Genomic DNA, 16051 nt, shown 5'->3' with positions numbered 1-16051 from the left:
TGCCAATAACACACTTGTTTGTTTTGGACAATACATTTGTTGAAACTCCATTTTGGAGCGATGATGAGAAAAGCAAACTTCACTCTGAGTGACCGACTTTAATGCGTCCTTGAGCAAGGCACCGAACACCAGACTGTTGTGTGAAGCTGCTCAGTTGACATTAGATGATGATGATGTGTTTTTATTGTCAGTTCCCACGAGTGAAACTGTGAAACTGGGTGTGAAGAGGAATAATAGGTTAATAGGCTCAGTCAACCCTCAAATCATTCTCCTGAAATACATCCACACACACACACACACACACACACACACACACACACACACACACACACACACACACACACACATTCGTACGTACACCCATGTTTGCACAATAGGATGTCCTACATCCTTGACAAAATGAAGAAAAATGAAGAAAGACACTTTATCGGTTTCTTCTGCCTTTGAAAATCCTGGAGAGGATTACCATCAATATCACATGAAGAGGGCAATCAGCCAAGCCTGACTACCTTTCTCTCTCTGCAGCTCCCTGAACTCTTTCCTTATCCGTGAGACCAATCACATTGTAAATGCACATAATCAAAGAGGTAAACAAAGTCATTCTCTGGCACTGAACCCTCTTCAATCTCTTATCTTTGATTTTATTTCCTCAATAAGTGCATGTTGACAGTGACAGAGGGATAATTTCACCTGTAATTTAAATGTCGTTATTAGGCAGACAACCCATCCAGATCGGTTTAAGGAAGCAAAGCTCTGATGTCATTTCATACACTTTACACAAAGTAAATAATGCCTTAAAACAGGAAATGTAAAAGCAGTTTATACACAATGTTGTTTTCCCATGAAAAACAAAAGAGTGCTTGGGATCACAGGCAAGAGGATGAAGCTATAATAGTTATATTTCCTCCGTCTTTATCACAGTACGTCTTTCCCACTCACAGTAGCCAACAAGCTCTGGAGCGCCTGGGCCAGATGCTCATATAACACGAAAAAATCCCCGGCATTCAGAATGAGTCCTTCTCTTCCCCACCTGCACCTCTAACCTGCTTTTGGTTTTGTTTTCACACTTTAAAACACCTTACACTACATTATCCACATACAGTACATCCACACTTACATCGCTGAGGCCACTGACAAACACACCTCACATGCAAATTTACTTCTTAGTCATTTCTATTTAATTTGCCAGCATTTGCATGTCTGTTTCACCTTTTTTGTCATAGTCCTCACAGTTATGACAAATATATTGAATAATTCTCAAGCTGGATCCGTGTCAGTAGAATTTCATGACAGCTCTTTGTGAGCAATGCTTGACTGAGCATGACACATGGCATTGTCACAACCTAAACATTATGATACAATCATTAAATGTGTAGAAATGAGTTTATGGATTAAGGACAAAGTTCGTTTAGCTCTAAATGGAAATGACAGAAATTAAAATATCTTGCTTAGAAAATGTTTCAGTTCCAAAACAGGATCCCACACGCAAACAAGCGCTCCCAGAATCTTTATTTAGCTCAGCTATGACATCTCATCAAATATTTAACGCTGTGTGTGTTTACCTATATGGATATATCGGTAAATTATGCAAGACGAGGTCGTTTTATATTTGCATATCACTTTTCAATCTCGTTTTTAAATGTGATATTCTGTGTAAATATTTTGTAAATATATTCAGACATTATAATCACCTGGAGGAATTTGACTGCGGGGGTCAGTCTGGCGCCTGCAGGGTGGAGTCCGGTCATCAGGTCTGATTGACTTCTTAATATTATACTGCCTCTCTCCCCTGGATTCTATCCTTTCAGTTGTGTTGCACTGTATTTGATTTATTTATGTATTAAACAGCGTTTTTATGTTTTACTATTGCAATGATGGAGCATAAAGATATATCTGATGATGTGCATATTGGCCTTTAATATATATATCAATATGACATCAATACTGATAAAGGAAACAATGATTTGTAATTCTGTATGGGGAAGCTTAGTGGCTTTGTTCACCTGTACTGTGTTTGAGATATCACAGCAGGTCTGTGGATCACAGTTACTGAAGTTGTGTGTTTTAGTGCCCTCTTGTGGTTAATCCTGTAAAATCATTAAAACAATATCCTGACTGTTCTGAAATCTAATGTGACAAGTATAAATGAGATGTTTCTCGCTAAGCTTCAGAGGAAAGGGACAATAATAACAGGACAGGAAGTGTCACAGTACCATGAACACATGATAATCAATCTGGCCTTTTGAAACTTTATCCAGTTTAGTGAAGTTGTTGTGCATTTTCCAGCAGTGGTAAAAAAAAACCTTTTCAACACATCAAATTAAAACACAAATTCAGCTTATTTTATTATTATCATCTTGACTCAAAGAGTCTCTCACATTCTTTTTAAAATAAAATAAATATCACAAATAAAACCCATACACTTGTTCAGACCTTCATATACAACTACACATCTGTGCATGAGTTCTCCCACTGTACATTAGTTTTTATCACAAGGCTTTCCTGCTTTAGTTAGTTGCTCCGGCTGCTCATTCATCCACATTTTAGTCCATGCCCATGGGCCTTCAGGTGTTACTCCAAAGGAAGGCCTTGTTGTCCAAAACACTGGCCAGTTTGTGGTTGAAGGGCTGGTGAAATTCCCTGAGAAAGTCTCTGGTGGCTGGAAGCATAGGACCCAGGTTCCTGTCTGCCGTCCGCCGGGTGTTAGACATGGGCCGTTTGGTCAGTGCTGCCTCCACCTGCTCTGACAGAGGACCTGCAGGGAGGATGTCATACTCCTTAACAATACAGAAGTGAAGGATTGAGGCAGAAACAACCACATAAATGCACGGCCTGGAAGATAAAGGCGCTTTTTGGATACGTACCTACACTCAGGAAAGCAAAGACTTTCTGGATTGTCACTTTAGGGTTGGCTGCTGAGTCCTCAAGACGAAGAACTAGAATCTGCTCCCTATTGAAAACTGTCAGCCAGTCCAGCAAGAAGATGATGTACATCCCCAAACTTAGCCTCACCTGTGGGGGGTGGAAATTGAAATAAATCAACATCATAAGTCTCTTGTGGTGAGATTTCTTTGTAAACTGCTGTTTCCAAGGCCAAAAGTGAACTTTCAATCTGAATTATGAATTAAACATGTCAAGTCCTGTAAGTGTCCTGTGGTGAGAACAACAGCAGACCTACAGGTGGTAGACACAATCATTCAAACATTACATGGAAATGGAATTTAAGGAAAAAAGCCGGTGAAATTCATTGTTGTTTTCTGAATTGTTAGCAAATCCAATGAAAAGACAAAACAATTCATGAACTGTGCGTAATATCAAGTATTGTCCGTGCATCCAAAGCCTGTAGCTTGTAGTGCCATAGAGCACCAACATTGTCAAACAACTATTGAAACACATCAATGAGTCACTCTGTTGCATGTTCCTTTAATATGATCAACATGGGCACTGTGGTTTAGTTTTGAGTCGACACATACACTGTCCTGCTGCCATAAATACTAATAATGCCATAATAATTGCCAACAAATGCACTATTTACTCCTGTTTGAGTAGTGTTTGCTAAAAACTACAGTGGCCAGCTCATTTAGGAAGTGAACTGAAGGTTTGTTTCATTGGGGTTGTCAACAATACGAAAAATATAGAATATAGCAAGTATTGTTCTTTAACTATCCTTCATCAACAACAAACGTATAAGTCATATAAGGTTTAATGTCAGCAGAATTTGGTCAACTATAAAAGAGTTCTGCAATCAATACTTTGATGTATGAGCTGTTAAAGCTACAAGCATATTATTTAATGTGTATGGATGTTTAAGCAGCAGACCAGTTAAACATTTTAAAAACAACATGTTGACCCTGTAAAGAGAATATGAAACAAACCGACAGTGTATATGATGGTACAGGGACACTGGTATTTGTGACTCACACAGTAATTGGATTGATCATTTTGTAAATGTCCTTGTTTAATTCCTGACACAGACACTCAGAGTCCTCAAGAGGGCACCACAGTGCAACACCAGATGAAGATAAAGTGCTGCGAGTCACATTCAGAGAGATACAAACAGATTTTGAAAGCCCTCATCTTCATCTCATCCATAACAGAAGAGTCATGTTTTTGTTGGATTTGATGGATTCTGCTTTTGTTCCAATGGTTTTAGGTTGTGCTGATTGCTGCGCTTACTTGAATAAATCTCCCTGGATAACGATGCTGTCACTGACGTGTTGTGATCAGAGGTGACAACCGACAGAGCTCAGAACTCGTCTTACTCCTGAGGATATATACAGAAGGGTCTGAAGTGACTAGCTGGTTGGATTCTTCCCTGCACAGAAGTAAATTCCATTTAAAAACACTCGGAGTTCATACAGAAATACTGAAAATGTGAAAATTGATTTATCACTAGACCCGTTGTTTTATATTATAGCAGAATATATTATGGACAAGAGAAAGACTTACTTGCGGCATATCCTTTAAATGGTGATAATAACTTTATTCTAGCTCAAACCACTGCCACCCACACTACATAAATAGCACGTTAGGTTAAAGAGAGGGTACATAATGGAGAAAATACAGCAAAATGTAAATATATATATATATATATTATATAATATATATCCTGTATTTACTTATTTTTAGATTACCAACGTGATAAGGTACTTTAGTTGTAATTGTGAACATGTTATTAACATGTTTATTTTAAGGTATTTTTATGTATTTATTTTATATATTCCTCTCTATGTGGATATACATGATAGATCTTTCTTGTCCTGACAAAGCAGCTTCTGTTAAAAAATAATAATATAATAAAAAAAATAAAAAGACGGAGGACAGATAGAAACTCTAAAAGAAGAAATTGGGTGTTGTTAGATTTAAATAAAAGCTGTATTCTTATGTAAACTCATATTCAGACAGTTGAAATTGAGAATCATTTCAGCTAACCGGCATAGCGTTGGAGAGGCTGGTGTCGTAGACGCAGGAACGAAGTGTCCTCTCAGAGAGGCAGGACTGAAACAGCTGTACAGAGTCTGCGACCTTCTGATGGAAGTTCTCTGCTGACTTGTTGGCCATCTTGAAGTAAAGGTAGTCAGAATAAAGTCTAGGAGCAAAAAAGAAAACAGAGCTGTAAGCCAGTTGGAACTAAGAAAGGAGACATTTTGCTGGACGAACAAAAGGTGTTATGATTTAAAATAGGAAAATCTTTTAGAAACAATCCAAAATGGAAAATCACATGTGTAACTATACAGGCAGATGTGTGGATGGATTTCTCTACAGTACCTCTCTACTGGATCTCTAAGCATGATGATGATTTTGGCACCAGGCTGGACTGTGTGGATGAAGTCCTGGGCCAGGAACGGGGGTTCTGTCTCCTCCCTGTCTGTCTGAAGATAGCTCCAGGCTTGGTTGTCCCACATGGTGGAGGCACTGGCTTCACCTGTCAAGACATTGACAGTCTGAGCTTCGCCTTGGGTAACAACAGTTCATTCAAAATGCAGCAAGTAGTGCAGACACTCAGGCAAGGTTGAGCTAATAGACCATTTCCTTATCTGAAAACATTATGCCCTACAAATGAACACTTGAAAAGATTTATGACAGTGCAGTTGCAACTTTTTAGATTTGAAAAATGAATAGTGTTATTTATTATCAGTAACCGTACAAAATCCAAATAAGGAGTTTGTTTCACTTCAGCAACCAAAGCCGTGTAGCACATTTTCATAGAAGAAAATCCTACAAAATCAAGTTAATATTAAGGATTCCCTTTCAAAAGATCAATACTACCTGACTCTGAAAATGTGATTTCTTTAAGTCATTGTTTATTGTGGGGTATTAGCTCGTGTCTCGAGGGCCAGGCCCAAAGTTTGCGGAATCCTCTTTTATAATCACAGATACATGGAGAGTGAATAAAGGTGGTTGAGGCAGCACCCAGGGGCGTTTGAGATTCTTAGACCACAGAATATCTATAAATAATGGGAGTGCAACTGTAGTGCTCCTGAGGTCAGAGCCACTTCTGGGAAATCCACTGAAAACTAGAAACGCCTGACAATAAAGGAAAACAAGAGAGACCTGTCATTTGAATCACGGTCAGGATCCAATTGTTTGGCAGTTCAAAGGTCCTCAGAAAACTCCAAGTGAAAATTATAGAGGGTACAGATTATTCCATCTGCACAATGGGCAAACAACTACCAAACCATACCCACCTACACACCTACTAACACACACACACACACACACACACACACTGTGTTCACCTGTTATGAGTGCACGGTGGTCTCCAGATGAATTTCCACTGATGATTCCTTCATGGATTTTGTGAGCTGCCAAGTCAAACAGATCCAGGTAATCTTCCACAGGAAAACCTTCCTGGAAACCATCTTTAAAACGGATATAACCTGTACCCCGAAGAACACCAAAATAAAACCTATTATTAGTCACACTTTTATAGACTTCTTCAAAGAATTTGACTCCAGTTTGCAAACAACATATATACAGCTAGTGCATACAGGGAAATATAAGAATAGAGATGCATTAGTTGTATACTATATCTTTTTTTCCTTTTTTTGCTATGTATATGCTGGTAATACAGAACAGTTCCTGCAAGCAGCTCACAATAACAGCTTTCCAGGGAAACCAATTATTGCAAAGTTTCCGCTGCAGAGGGTCTTCAGTTAGGTAGGTAGGTTAGTTTTCTAGCCTGCAGACGAGCAGTTTGTCTGGAAATTCATACTTCTGAATAAGAATGTACTTTTCAAATTGAAATTACATTGAAAGTGCATCCTAACAGGTCAAAACCTGAACCAGAGGAAAAGGAAATATGGACACAACAATAACATCAGTGGAAAGATGAGTTCAACTGAACTTTCTGATTTCACATTTACAAAGAATATAAGTTTAAATGGGAATACCTTCAATCTGGAGGCCCTTGCAGCACTCTCTGGAGTCGTGACTGTTTAATTCTTTATATTTAATAAGACGCAAGTAAATCGGGACTGACTTCAGTGAGCTTAGAAGTCGGTTTAGAGTCAATGGGTTCATCCATTGAGGACTCCAGTATTAATTCATTACAATACACAACACTAATTGATCCGGTTTAATTAGGTCTTGAAGATGCACAATCTTTTTTTTCCAGAGGAGTCCCAGTCAAGATGAAGCTAAAAGATCACATCAAAGTTTCTCACATGAAACAAATGTCTTGTTTTTCAGGCCTACAGTCTAAAACCCCCAAATATTAAATTGACTAAAATATGATGCTTGACGCATCCGCGACAGTCGCAGGTGTCCGCACGGCAAAAGTGACGTCCATCTAACTACCATCACCATCCAAACATTTAGAAACACCATTCCTCTCCTGATGACTTACCGAAGCGTTTCCTGGTCCACCAGTGTGGCTCCTTCATCGTGTTGAACTTGACCTCTGGATGCAGCAGCAGCCTGTGGAACAAGTCGGTTGTGCCGCACTTCGGCTGGCCGACGATGTAGAAGAACGGCAAGCAGCGTAGACGAAACTGTTTGCTGCCTCTTTGGTATAAGTGCTGGTGGAAGTTGGTCCTCAGGTGGTCACACACAGTCTTGAAGCTCTTTGAGCGCTGAGTGAAGAGGTTCCTCCTGTACGGATCAGCGCTGACTTCACTGGAGAACTCCTCATACCAGCAAGGGCTTTTAATGCCGGGCAGGAAATGGCGAGGAATTACAGAGAACAGCTGCAGAGAGGAACAAAACAAAATCATCTGGAGAATATTGCAGCTTGTGGTGTTGTTACAGGTGTTAAAAGACAGTAGATTCAAATTGCATACAGCAGGTACTTTGAATTCAAGTCATTTACACAGTACGCCAGCAGTTACAAGTATCAAAGCGTCCACATGACTGGACTAGTTGCATTGAAAACTCAGTTAGATATTCATGTGCCACACACTCATTGGTAATCCAATTTACTGACGCACTGAGTGTTGCTATGTCTGTAATTGTGATTTTCAGCGTAAATGTCAGAACTGCTGATCCCTTAGGCCTAAACACTGTAAAATGTGAAGACGCATGATGAGAACATACATATTACAGTACATTAGCACATAGTGACAGCAGCCAGTAGGTGAACCTGATATTTACTTACTAACCATAAGAACTTTGGCTCTAAGTTGAATCAACACCTCTGTCAGTCTCAACAAACACTGCTCATTATGAGCTTCACCAAACAGGCATTTACTGCAGGGTTGATTGTAAGGTGTTGGTTATTTGTCACTTATTATTCCCTTTTGTCAACAAAAAAATTAAGCAATCATAGTGGTCACTTATTAACATTTTCCAGTGTGGCCTGAATTATCATTTGCCAGAATGAGTGAAAACATTACATAATTGCAGCTTGGAACCATAACAAAAACATCCTTTATTTTAGTTGGCCCACTCATGTACAGCAAAAAATGAGTCAGAGAAGTTTTCCACAGACTTACATGGGAGTCAGTTCCAACAACATCCTTTTCATCAGGCACCTTCCTGGGTGTATATTCCAGTTTGGAGCCGATGGTCTTCACCAGCAGTTTCATGTCTATTAAATTATCTTCAGAGGGAGATTCAAGCTGTTGCTGTGCTGGTGGGGACGACCACAGATCTGAGCTGATAGGGTGAGGAGGTGAGCAAAAGTCCTTTCCTGTCCCAAGTCAGGATGTATGAAGCCATGATGAGGAACGTCAGCGTCAAGCCCATCAGAAAGCTAACCACTTTGACTTTTGAGACGCTCCGCAGGTTCGTCAGTGACAACAGGGTAACCCACTTGACATCCAGATTTTCCGTCACGTGTGTGTGCCTGAAGTCAAACAATGTCCTGACAAGCCGTTTCCCATAGTTCTCAGCCATGGGCAAGCTGTGGAGGCTGTAGGAGTAGTCCGTTTGGGTGTTGCTCCCATATTTGCAGTGTGATAGTGACATACTGACATAGAAGCGCAGTAGGTATGAAATTATTCTCTGAAATAAGTTCAAGTTTCACCTACAGGAGGTTCAGGTGTGTCCTGATGTGTCCATATGTCATAGTTTTTAATCTCCAGGTCATCATTTGTCTTCATTTCTTACATGCAGTTTTCAGCAGGGCCTCCTGCAAATCAGAAACAGTTGTAAAAACACAGACTTTAAGATTTCTTTCACAAAATGCACAACAGTGTAGATTCCTTTGAAGTTATTCAGTCATCTCCCATAATTCCAAGAAAGATGGTATGCACATATTTTAATATTAGGGTATTTTAGTGAGCTTTATTCCCCCTCGGAGGCATCAGTAGGTGAATTTCAAACTAAACTCCCTTCTGTAGCATAAGTCGCCTCTAAAACTGTTTGAGGTCAGCTGCAGAGTGTGTGTGGTCTGCTGCATGGAGATCCCTTGCTTTATGATGAGGGCTATATAGCACGTGAAAAGACGAGCTCTATTAAGAGACTTTCAAGGTCAGAATAATAGTTACTCTGTAATTTAAAACTAAAAACACACGATTATTCTCTCAGAGCTAAAAGCCCGCTGAGAGCTTTATTTTGTTAACCTGAAATATAATTTTCAAGATCAAGGTTTTTCACAGAGAGAACCACGTTAGGTATTGATACAGGTGGACACGCAATGTGGTGAGTGCACGCATTTTGTGTTCTTTTCCCACCACATGAATAAAAAGAAAGTAGGCATTGTTACTTCTAGGGTCCAGTGCTCATGACATCGAAGCGTAAAATGTTTTTAAAACACTTCTCTGACACTTCCTCAGCCAGTAATATATTTATTTTGTGGCAGAGTTTGTAAGATTTAACAATCCCACTGGACCGGTGAATGAAATCCTGCACCAGTTCTAGCGAACTCTCTAATTTTACAATGATATTCTTATTGCACAACGAGGGCCTGTTAAAGTGCAGCCAACATTATGTGAATGAACATGTTCACACTTACATCATTAAGGGTGCAAATTCAGAGTATAATGAAAGGCCACTCCACTTCAGTCATCATAGGCAACAACACTGGATTGAGTCCAATGAAAGACACTATCAAGTTGCATTATGGGAAGTGTAGGATCCAGTGATTTGTAGCTTGAAGTACACGGACTGAAAGTCGGGATATCTCGGCCTCTGTTAGTTCGATTTGGACTGTTGTTTTTGTTTTTTAATCCTCTCTCTAGTGAGTCTCCAAACTGTATGGAAGTGCAATACTATATTACTGGAGTATCATATCATAATCACATCATTTGAAGATGCTAAACACACACTGCTTTCTTGTGACCTGTGTGTGTAAATGTGTTCTTGTCAGCCTCAAGCAAAGTCTGCAGACTTGCTAAGAGTGTGCACAAAGAGCTTTAAAAGTCCACAATTAAGCCACCATACACTTGCAGAATCCATAATTGGACAGTTCTGAGCAGACGTATCAGGAATGCATGGCAATATCTGCAAGCCTGCGTGGGATTGGGCAAAGAATTTATTTTTAATCCCTCTAGAGTGCAGTGTGCCTCATTTGATGAAATATTAGTAGATTGAGGTGGGCTATGCCAGCACTTGCTGAATACAACTCTGCTCTCTACAGTAGTTAAAAGTTTAAGTTATTAATGAATGATGCTGCTTCTGATACTAACCCTGATTCCTGCCTGTCTTATATTTCCATATTTTATGTTGTTTTTAAGCTTTTATATGATGTGTAAAGCCCTTTTTTTAGCAGCGTTTTAGAAAAGTATCATATTAATGAATGCTACTGTTCTCTAATCTTATTGTGTTCATGCCTCTGCATATCTTTATTTCTACAAAACCAGGTAATTAGTATCCTTTCTTCCTTTCTGTTCTCTGTAACTATCAATCTCCTATTAAAGATTAACGTCTAGTTAGAGGAAAAATTCAACCTTTAGACCTTTTTGGTCTAAAAATCGATCTGTGGCAGGAAGAAACTCAGCAGGTGGGATTGATTGAGGTGAAACTCCATCATCAAAATCCTGCTGACTCAAAATAAAAGCCTGCATTCATCATTGCATTAGATGCCTTTGTTGTCCTAAGTCCACAAAATGTCAAGACTCATCTATCAAAGACTGAGAACGAGAGTTTACTCGTGTTGTTCTCTTTGTTAGATTATCTGATATCTTGACTCAAGGCTGCTTTCTTTCTGAAATGTTCAGATCTGAGCTGAGCTGAGGATGCTACTCGATGAAAAGCCAGAAGATCACCAAAGTTATTACAATTCATCCTGAGGGGAACATGAGTGTGTGGGCAACATTTCATGTTATTCCAGTGCAATAGTTGTTGAGATATTTCACTAAAAAAACACAAATGTCAACCTTATAGTAGAGAAAAAGGTAGAAAAAGGACAAAACGATGCCAAACAGCCTCAACTGAGTCTCTGCTGCAAAGATACCAACCCAACTGCAAATGCAGACGTAGAGCTCAGTTTAGCATCGCCATTATGAAATCTCAGCATGAAATAAACCTTCTACACCTTGAGAGAATCCACCCGTGACCACAAACACCAGCAGTCATTACACACACGTATTATCGCCTCTCGTGAAACATGTTGTAATCATGTCTCCGTGTTTAGAACTGTGTAAACACATCCTGACCTTGTACCGTACACTCCGTGACTGGGACTTGGCTGAATCCCAGGGCTGGGAAATGGGAGGTACAAGTGAAACTAATGCCACAAAAGGAAATAAAACAGCCTCCATGTTGATGGGGAAGTAAAAACAAAGACAGATGGGATACTACTAAGTAATAATGTAACTTAATCTATGTGGATGAAAACGAAATCAAAAGTCAAAGTAATTTGAATGACAGAAAATAACAATTACTCCCCGATGGGAGGAACTCTCTGGTCATTTCCAAAGTCAGATTATGGATAAAGTTTTGCCATGAAATGCAACAGCTCTAAGAGCCCAAATATCTCAGGAAGTGGGATTCATCCGTCTCATGATGCTGGACTAGTGCTCCCTTTCCTTTTCACTCCTTACTAAGAGCATGCAGAGTTGTTTTTCACTGGAGAATGACATTTGCCTTCACAAGAATTTTTTATCTGTTAAATAAGCAGGCTGTTGAAGCAATAGGACAGTCTAAACAAAACAGACACGTGCTAAGAAAAGCACTAGAAATATTAAACCTCTTGTGTCTGTCTCGATCAGCCAGGTCACCACAGTCCACACTGACATCTGGTGTGCACATGTGGCCCTCTCCAGCTAAACTGTGTATTTGTGCATGCGTGTAAGTGTATATATTTGCATGCAAATGTTTTTTCTAATAGTAACAGGTTGTTTGCTTTAGCAGCGCTTTAAAACCGATGTGACATTAATAACAAGCAGAGAAACATTTTAAACTTTCGTCCTACTGTTTAAAGAGTGCGAGGGAGCGGGAGTGGGCAGGTCGGAAGGCAAGAGGTGGATCTGAGGTCGCTTAAAGGGAAGATCTAGTTCAATATAAGTGAGTCTACTCATTATATTGGTAATACTCACACATTGTACATGAAAACTACAGCGAGTATGGTCTGTAAACTGCGTGTGTGTGTGTATAAAGAGAAGTGGTTACCCTGTTCCAGGATGGCCCTCTATTCAACCCAATGAAAGTTGCTCACCGGGCGCATAAACAAAAAAAAATAGCAAATAGCATGTTCAAGTCCTTCCCTGGCTAAAACGAGCTGCTGATTCCCAAACCGCATGAACGGTGTTAAAATAATAGATTTATATGGCTATTCAAGACTTTTTCATTTCTACCTTACCTGGAGGTTATTATAGAACTACAAAGACTCACTTTGTGATGTTTAGACATATGTTTGCATTGTTTTACATTCATTTTTTACCTCCAACAAGGAGATTATGTGTTTGATTCTGTTCGTCTGTTCGTCAGCAGGATAGTTGAAAACCTACTAACCCGATCTTCATGAAACGTGGAGGACGGGTGTAGCATGAGCCAATGAAGAACCCATTTAATTTTAGAGCGGATTCAAATCAAGGGGCATTTACATTATAAATGAATGTGGTAGTGTTTGATTTGGCCATTCTGGGCTACTGTAGAAACATAGCAGTGCAACATGATGGGAAGAGGGAAGAGGAATGAAAATCCTTCCTTTCCCTAAATCCTACACTCTGGACATTTCATTTTTGCTATTTACTCTGATAAGGCTAATTCATTCTTGTCAAGAACATCTGACCACAGTGGGCACACTGGACCAAATGCTCATGACACAAGATCGAAGAGGACAGTTTCGATGTAGCTTATTGATTTTTGTTGACAACACCAAGATGGCAACAAAACCGCAAGGACCGCTTATACTTTATTATCGCTCAAAGATGATGAGCCACGGTAAAAACCAATCAGTTACATCTGAGCAGGGAAACTCTTGTGCCTGATCACATTCTTCCTGCTGATCAACCGAATGCAAAAGTGCAACAGAGAGTGGCAAAAGTTCAGCATTGGCTTTGTCTAACCTGTTTCTTCTTGAGTAGCAACCAAGAGAGTATTTGGCTGCCAATTATGTCGATGAGAACGCTTGAAGACAGAACCTGTCTGTGTCATTCAGCTGCTTTTGATGGTGTGTGTGTGACGACCAACTACTATAAATCCTGTTTGCACACACAAAAGCCCGACAACGTGACATGTAGAAGCTTGATTGTACTTGTTTGATTTTCTTTATGTGAACCAAAATATGTTCACACACACACACACAATAGGCATCTACAAGATATGAGAGGTATATCTAATAAGCAGTTATCATTTTTAAACCTTTAATTAGACTGGGATTATTATGCATCATTAACATAATAATACTATTTTCTCAATCACTCATGACTTCAGAGCATGTGTTTCTCTGTAAGCCTGATTCCACATGCTAATGCTTTTAGACATTAGGGGAAATATTTGTCTTGGCTGATGAATCATTCAGGGCTGCAGCAAATATGCAGATCATTTAAGACGTTTTTGATTTGTTGAATTTGTTGAAAGAGTCAGCGTTTAGCTGGTTAGGTTATAACATTAGGTGAAGTGTTATAACATTGTTATTACTTTTGGAAAAGCAAGAATGCCAAAATGGCCTTACACTTTGATGTAAATTACTGTATACGTACGACAATGTTTATTAAGTGCGTCAAAATGGATACATTTTACTATATAGTATATCTTTTTAGCACATGTAAGGAAGTTTCTTTTGTTTGTGATACAGGCAAATTCAAAAACAAAAAATGACAGAGCACATTTTAAAATCAACTGCAGTTAAGGAGAAAGCTTTCTGGCCCAAGTGTAGAAGATACGCTATTCAAACAAGTCGTCATAAGGAAAAATAAACAAAGAAGAAAAATTTCAGTGAAAAACATCATCCATCAGGACAATTACTCAACACAGCTCGAGCAGAACAACAAGGGAGAGGCTGCTGCAGATAAAAGTTTGACTACATTGAATCATCCTTTTGAAAAGTGAAATAACGCAGAGCCAATCTTGCATTACTGAGGATTGTTGTCATCTCAAGTAAAACACTACCAACTCTTGAAATAGAAAATCGGAGCTGTTGCCAAAACAATTTAGTATCATGCAAACCTCCCACATTCCTAATGCGCTCTGTTACAGAATCCTTTTCTTCCATTTGTGGTGGACCCCCAGAGTCCAGTCTAAACAATCTGATATGGCTCAACCCTCTCGCTCTCCCTCTCCCCTCTCATACTTTTAGCATTACCTAAACCTTCAAGCATCAGCCCTTGCCAAAAGAAGCATGGCTTTGACATCTCTGCAGCTCCAGCCAGACATTTGTTCCCGCAAACTCGGGGGGGGGGGGGCAACCTAAAACCTTCCTGCCCTATAGACCTGACAGACTGCAGGGCCGGGAGCAGCAGCAGGGCTGAGGTTTGGCCTGGGTGTGTGCAGAGTTATGGAAGATGGGAGAGGTGCTAGAAACTGTCACCACATCTATGTCCCCCTCAAACACTCAGCTACCACTCTTTCACACTCCAATTAACAATAAAATACAACTTTAGTGATTTAAAAGCTGCCCTGAGAGTCCACGGAGGCTGGTTTGTCTAAAGGTCATCTGCCTACCTGTCAGAAGAACCACTGCAGCTCCCTAATAGACTAGAATGGGGAAAGCAAGGGGAGGAAAATGAACTAAATGTCAAACAGAAACTGTGAGCGTGCAAATATCTCACACATCACCAGATTTCACCCCAGACTTTCAAACCAAACCCCGGCAATGAACCGGAAAGCGAACATACACAAGTCACTTGTTTGCTGGGATGCATGAGAGAAATCATTTGGACCTAATAGAAGGAATTATCCAGGGGAAATCTGTCAATTATTTAGGTGACGGAGAATGCTTCAGTTTGTTATGTTAGAATAAACAGAATAATAATAACAAGATAAGGGTAAGATTTTGAGAGCATGTATACAAATGTTTACAGCAGTTTATCTTTGCCTCATAACACAGTCCTGTTTATCGTTCAGTCTTCTACAGCCGAGAGTATTTTACCCCCCTAGAGACATGACACTAAGATATTCTGCAGCTGTTCAGTGAGGAGAAACATTTAACCAGGAGGATGTTGGTTTCAACTATTACATGGTCTTGAACACAGAGTATTGCTTTGGTTGACTTTATAGCTCATTTCTGGGCACCTATTAAAGAATATGTATGCTGTGTCTTGATTATATATGTCTTTCCTAATGTTAATGTTAAGTTAAGGTGTTTCTGCATATACAGGATGTCTATTCATAAACACAGCTATAGTAAATTGTCTGATTACACATTATCTCAATGTTTCCTTTGATAACTGATAAAGTGAAAAAATACGCAGCAATTAATATCAGAATAATTCACTTTTAAATACAAACAAAAACGTCACTCATTTGAGGAATAATCTGTACACCAGAAATCTAACTAAATCCTTGTTTTCCTTAATCTTTTTGTAACAGATTATCTTGTTGAACAAAGGCACTCACACTGGAGTTGAGTCGGTTTAGTCCACGCGCCTCTTGTGTAGCCGCTCACGAGCCATGATGACCTCCAATCAAGGCGATGAAAACCACCTGACGGGCGTCCGAATGAAACGATAAGTGAAATAAATGTGAAAGTATCCTCAGCATAAACGGTGTTCATGTTGACAGACGC

General features: G+C 39.6%; 2 protein-coding genes across 2 annotated transcripts in view; one reads left to right on the top strand and one right to left on the bottom strand.

Moving 5' to 3' along the window:
- The window catches only part of LOC115019916 (G-protein coupled receptor 26-like), a 25986-nt gene extending 18215 nt beyond the window's left edge, over positions 1-7771 (top strand). The window contains exon 5 of the transcript XR_003833514.1: positions 7760-7771. The gene's annotated coding sequence lies outside the window, so the exon portion shown is untranslated. The remainder of the gene's footprint in view (positions 1-7759) is intronic.
- LOC115019915 (carbohydrate sulfotransferase 15-like) lies at positions 2321-16051 on the bottom strand. Its single transcript, XM_029449626.1, is given in 9 exon segments — positions 2321-2755; positions 2865-3012; positions 4933-5089; positions 5269-5425; positions 6240-6380; positions 7349-7688; positions 8433-8582; positions 8584-9070; positions 15883-16051. Coding segments are annotated over 8 exon segments (1608 nt in total). The 5' UTR covers positions 8908-9070; positions 15883-16051; the 3' UTR covers positions 2321-2564.

This window comes from Cottoperca gobio, chromosome 15 (genome assembly GCF_900634415.1).
Source record: "Cottoperca gobio chromosome 15, fCotGob3.1, whole genome shotgun sequence".
NCBI classification, from domain to species: Eukaryota; Metazoa; Chordata; class Actinopteri; order Perciformes; family Bovichtidae; genus Cottoperca; species Cottoperca gobio.
Note: the sequence above shows the minus strand (reverse complement) of the source record. Positions and strands in the feature narration are given on the sequence as shown.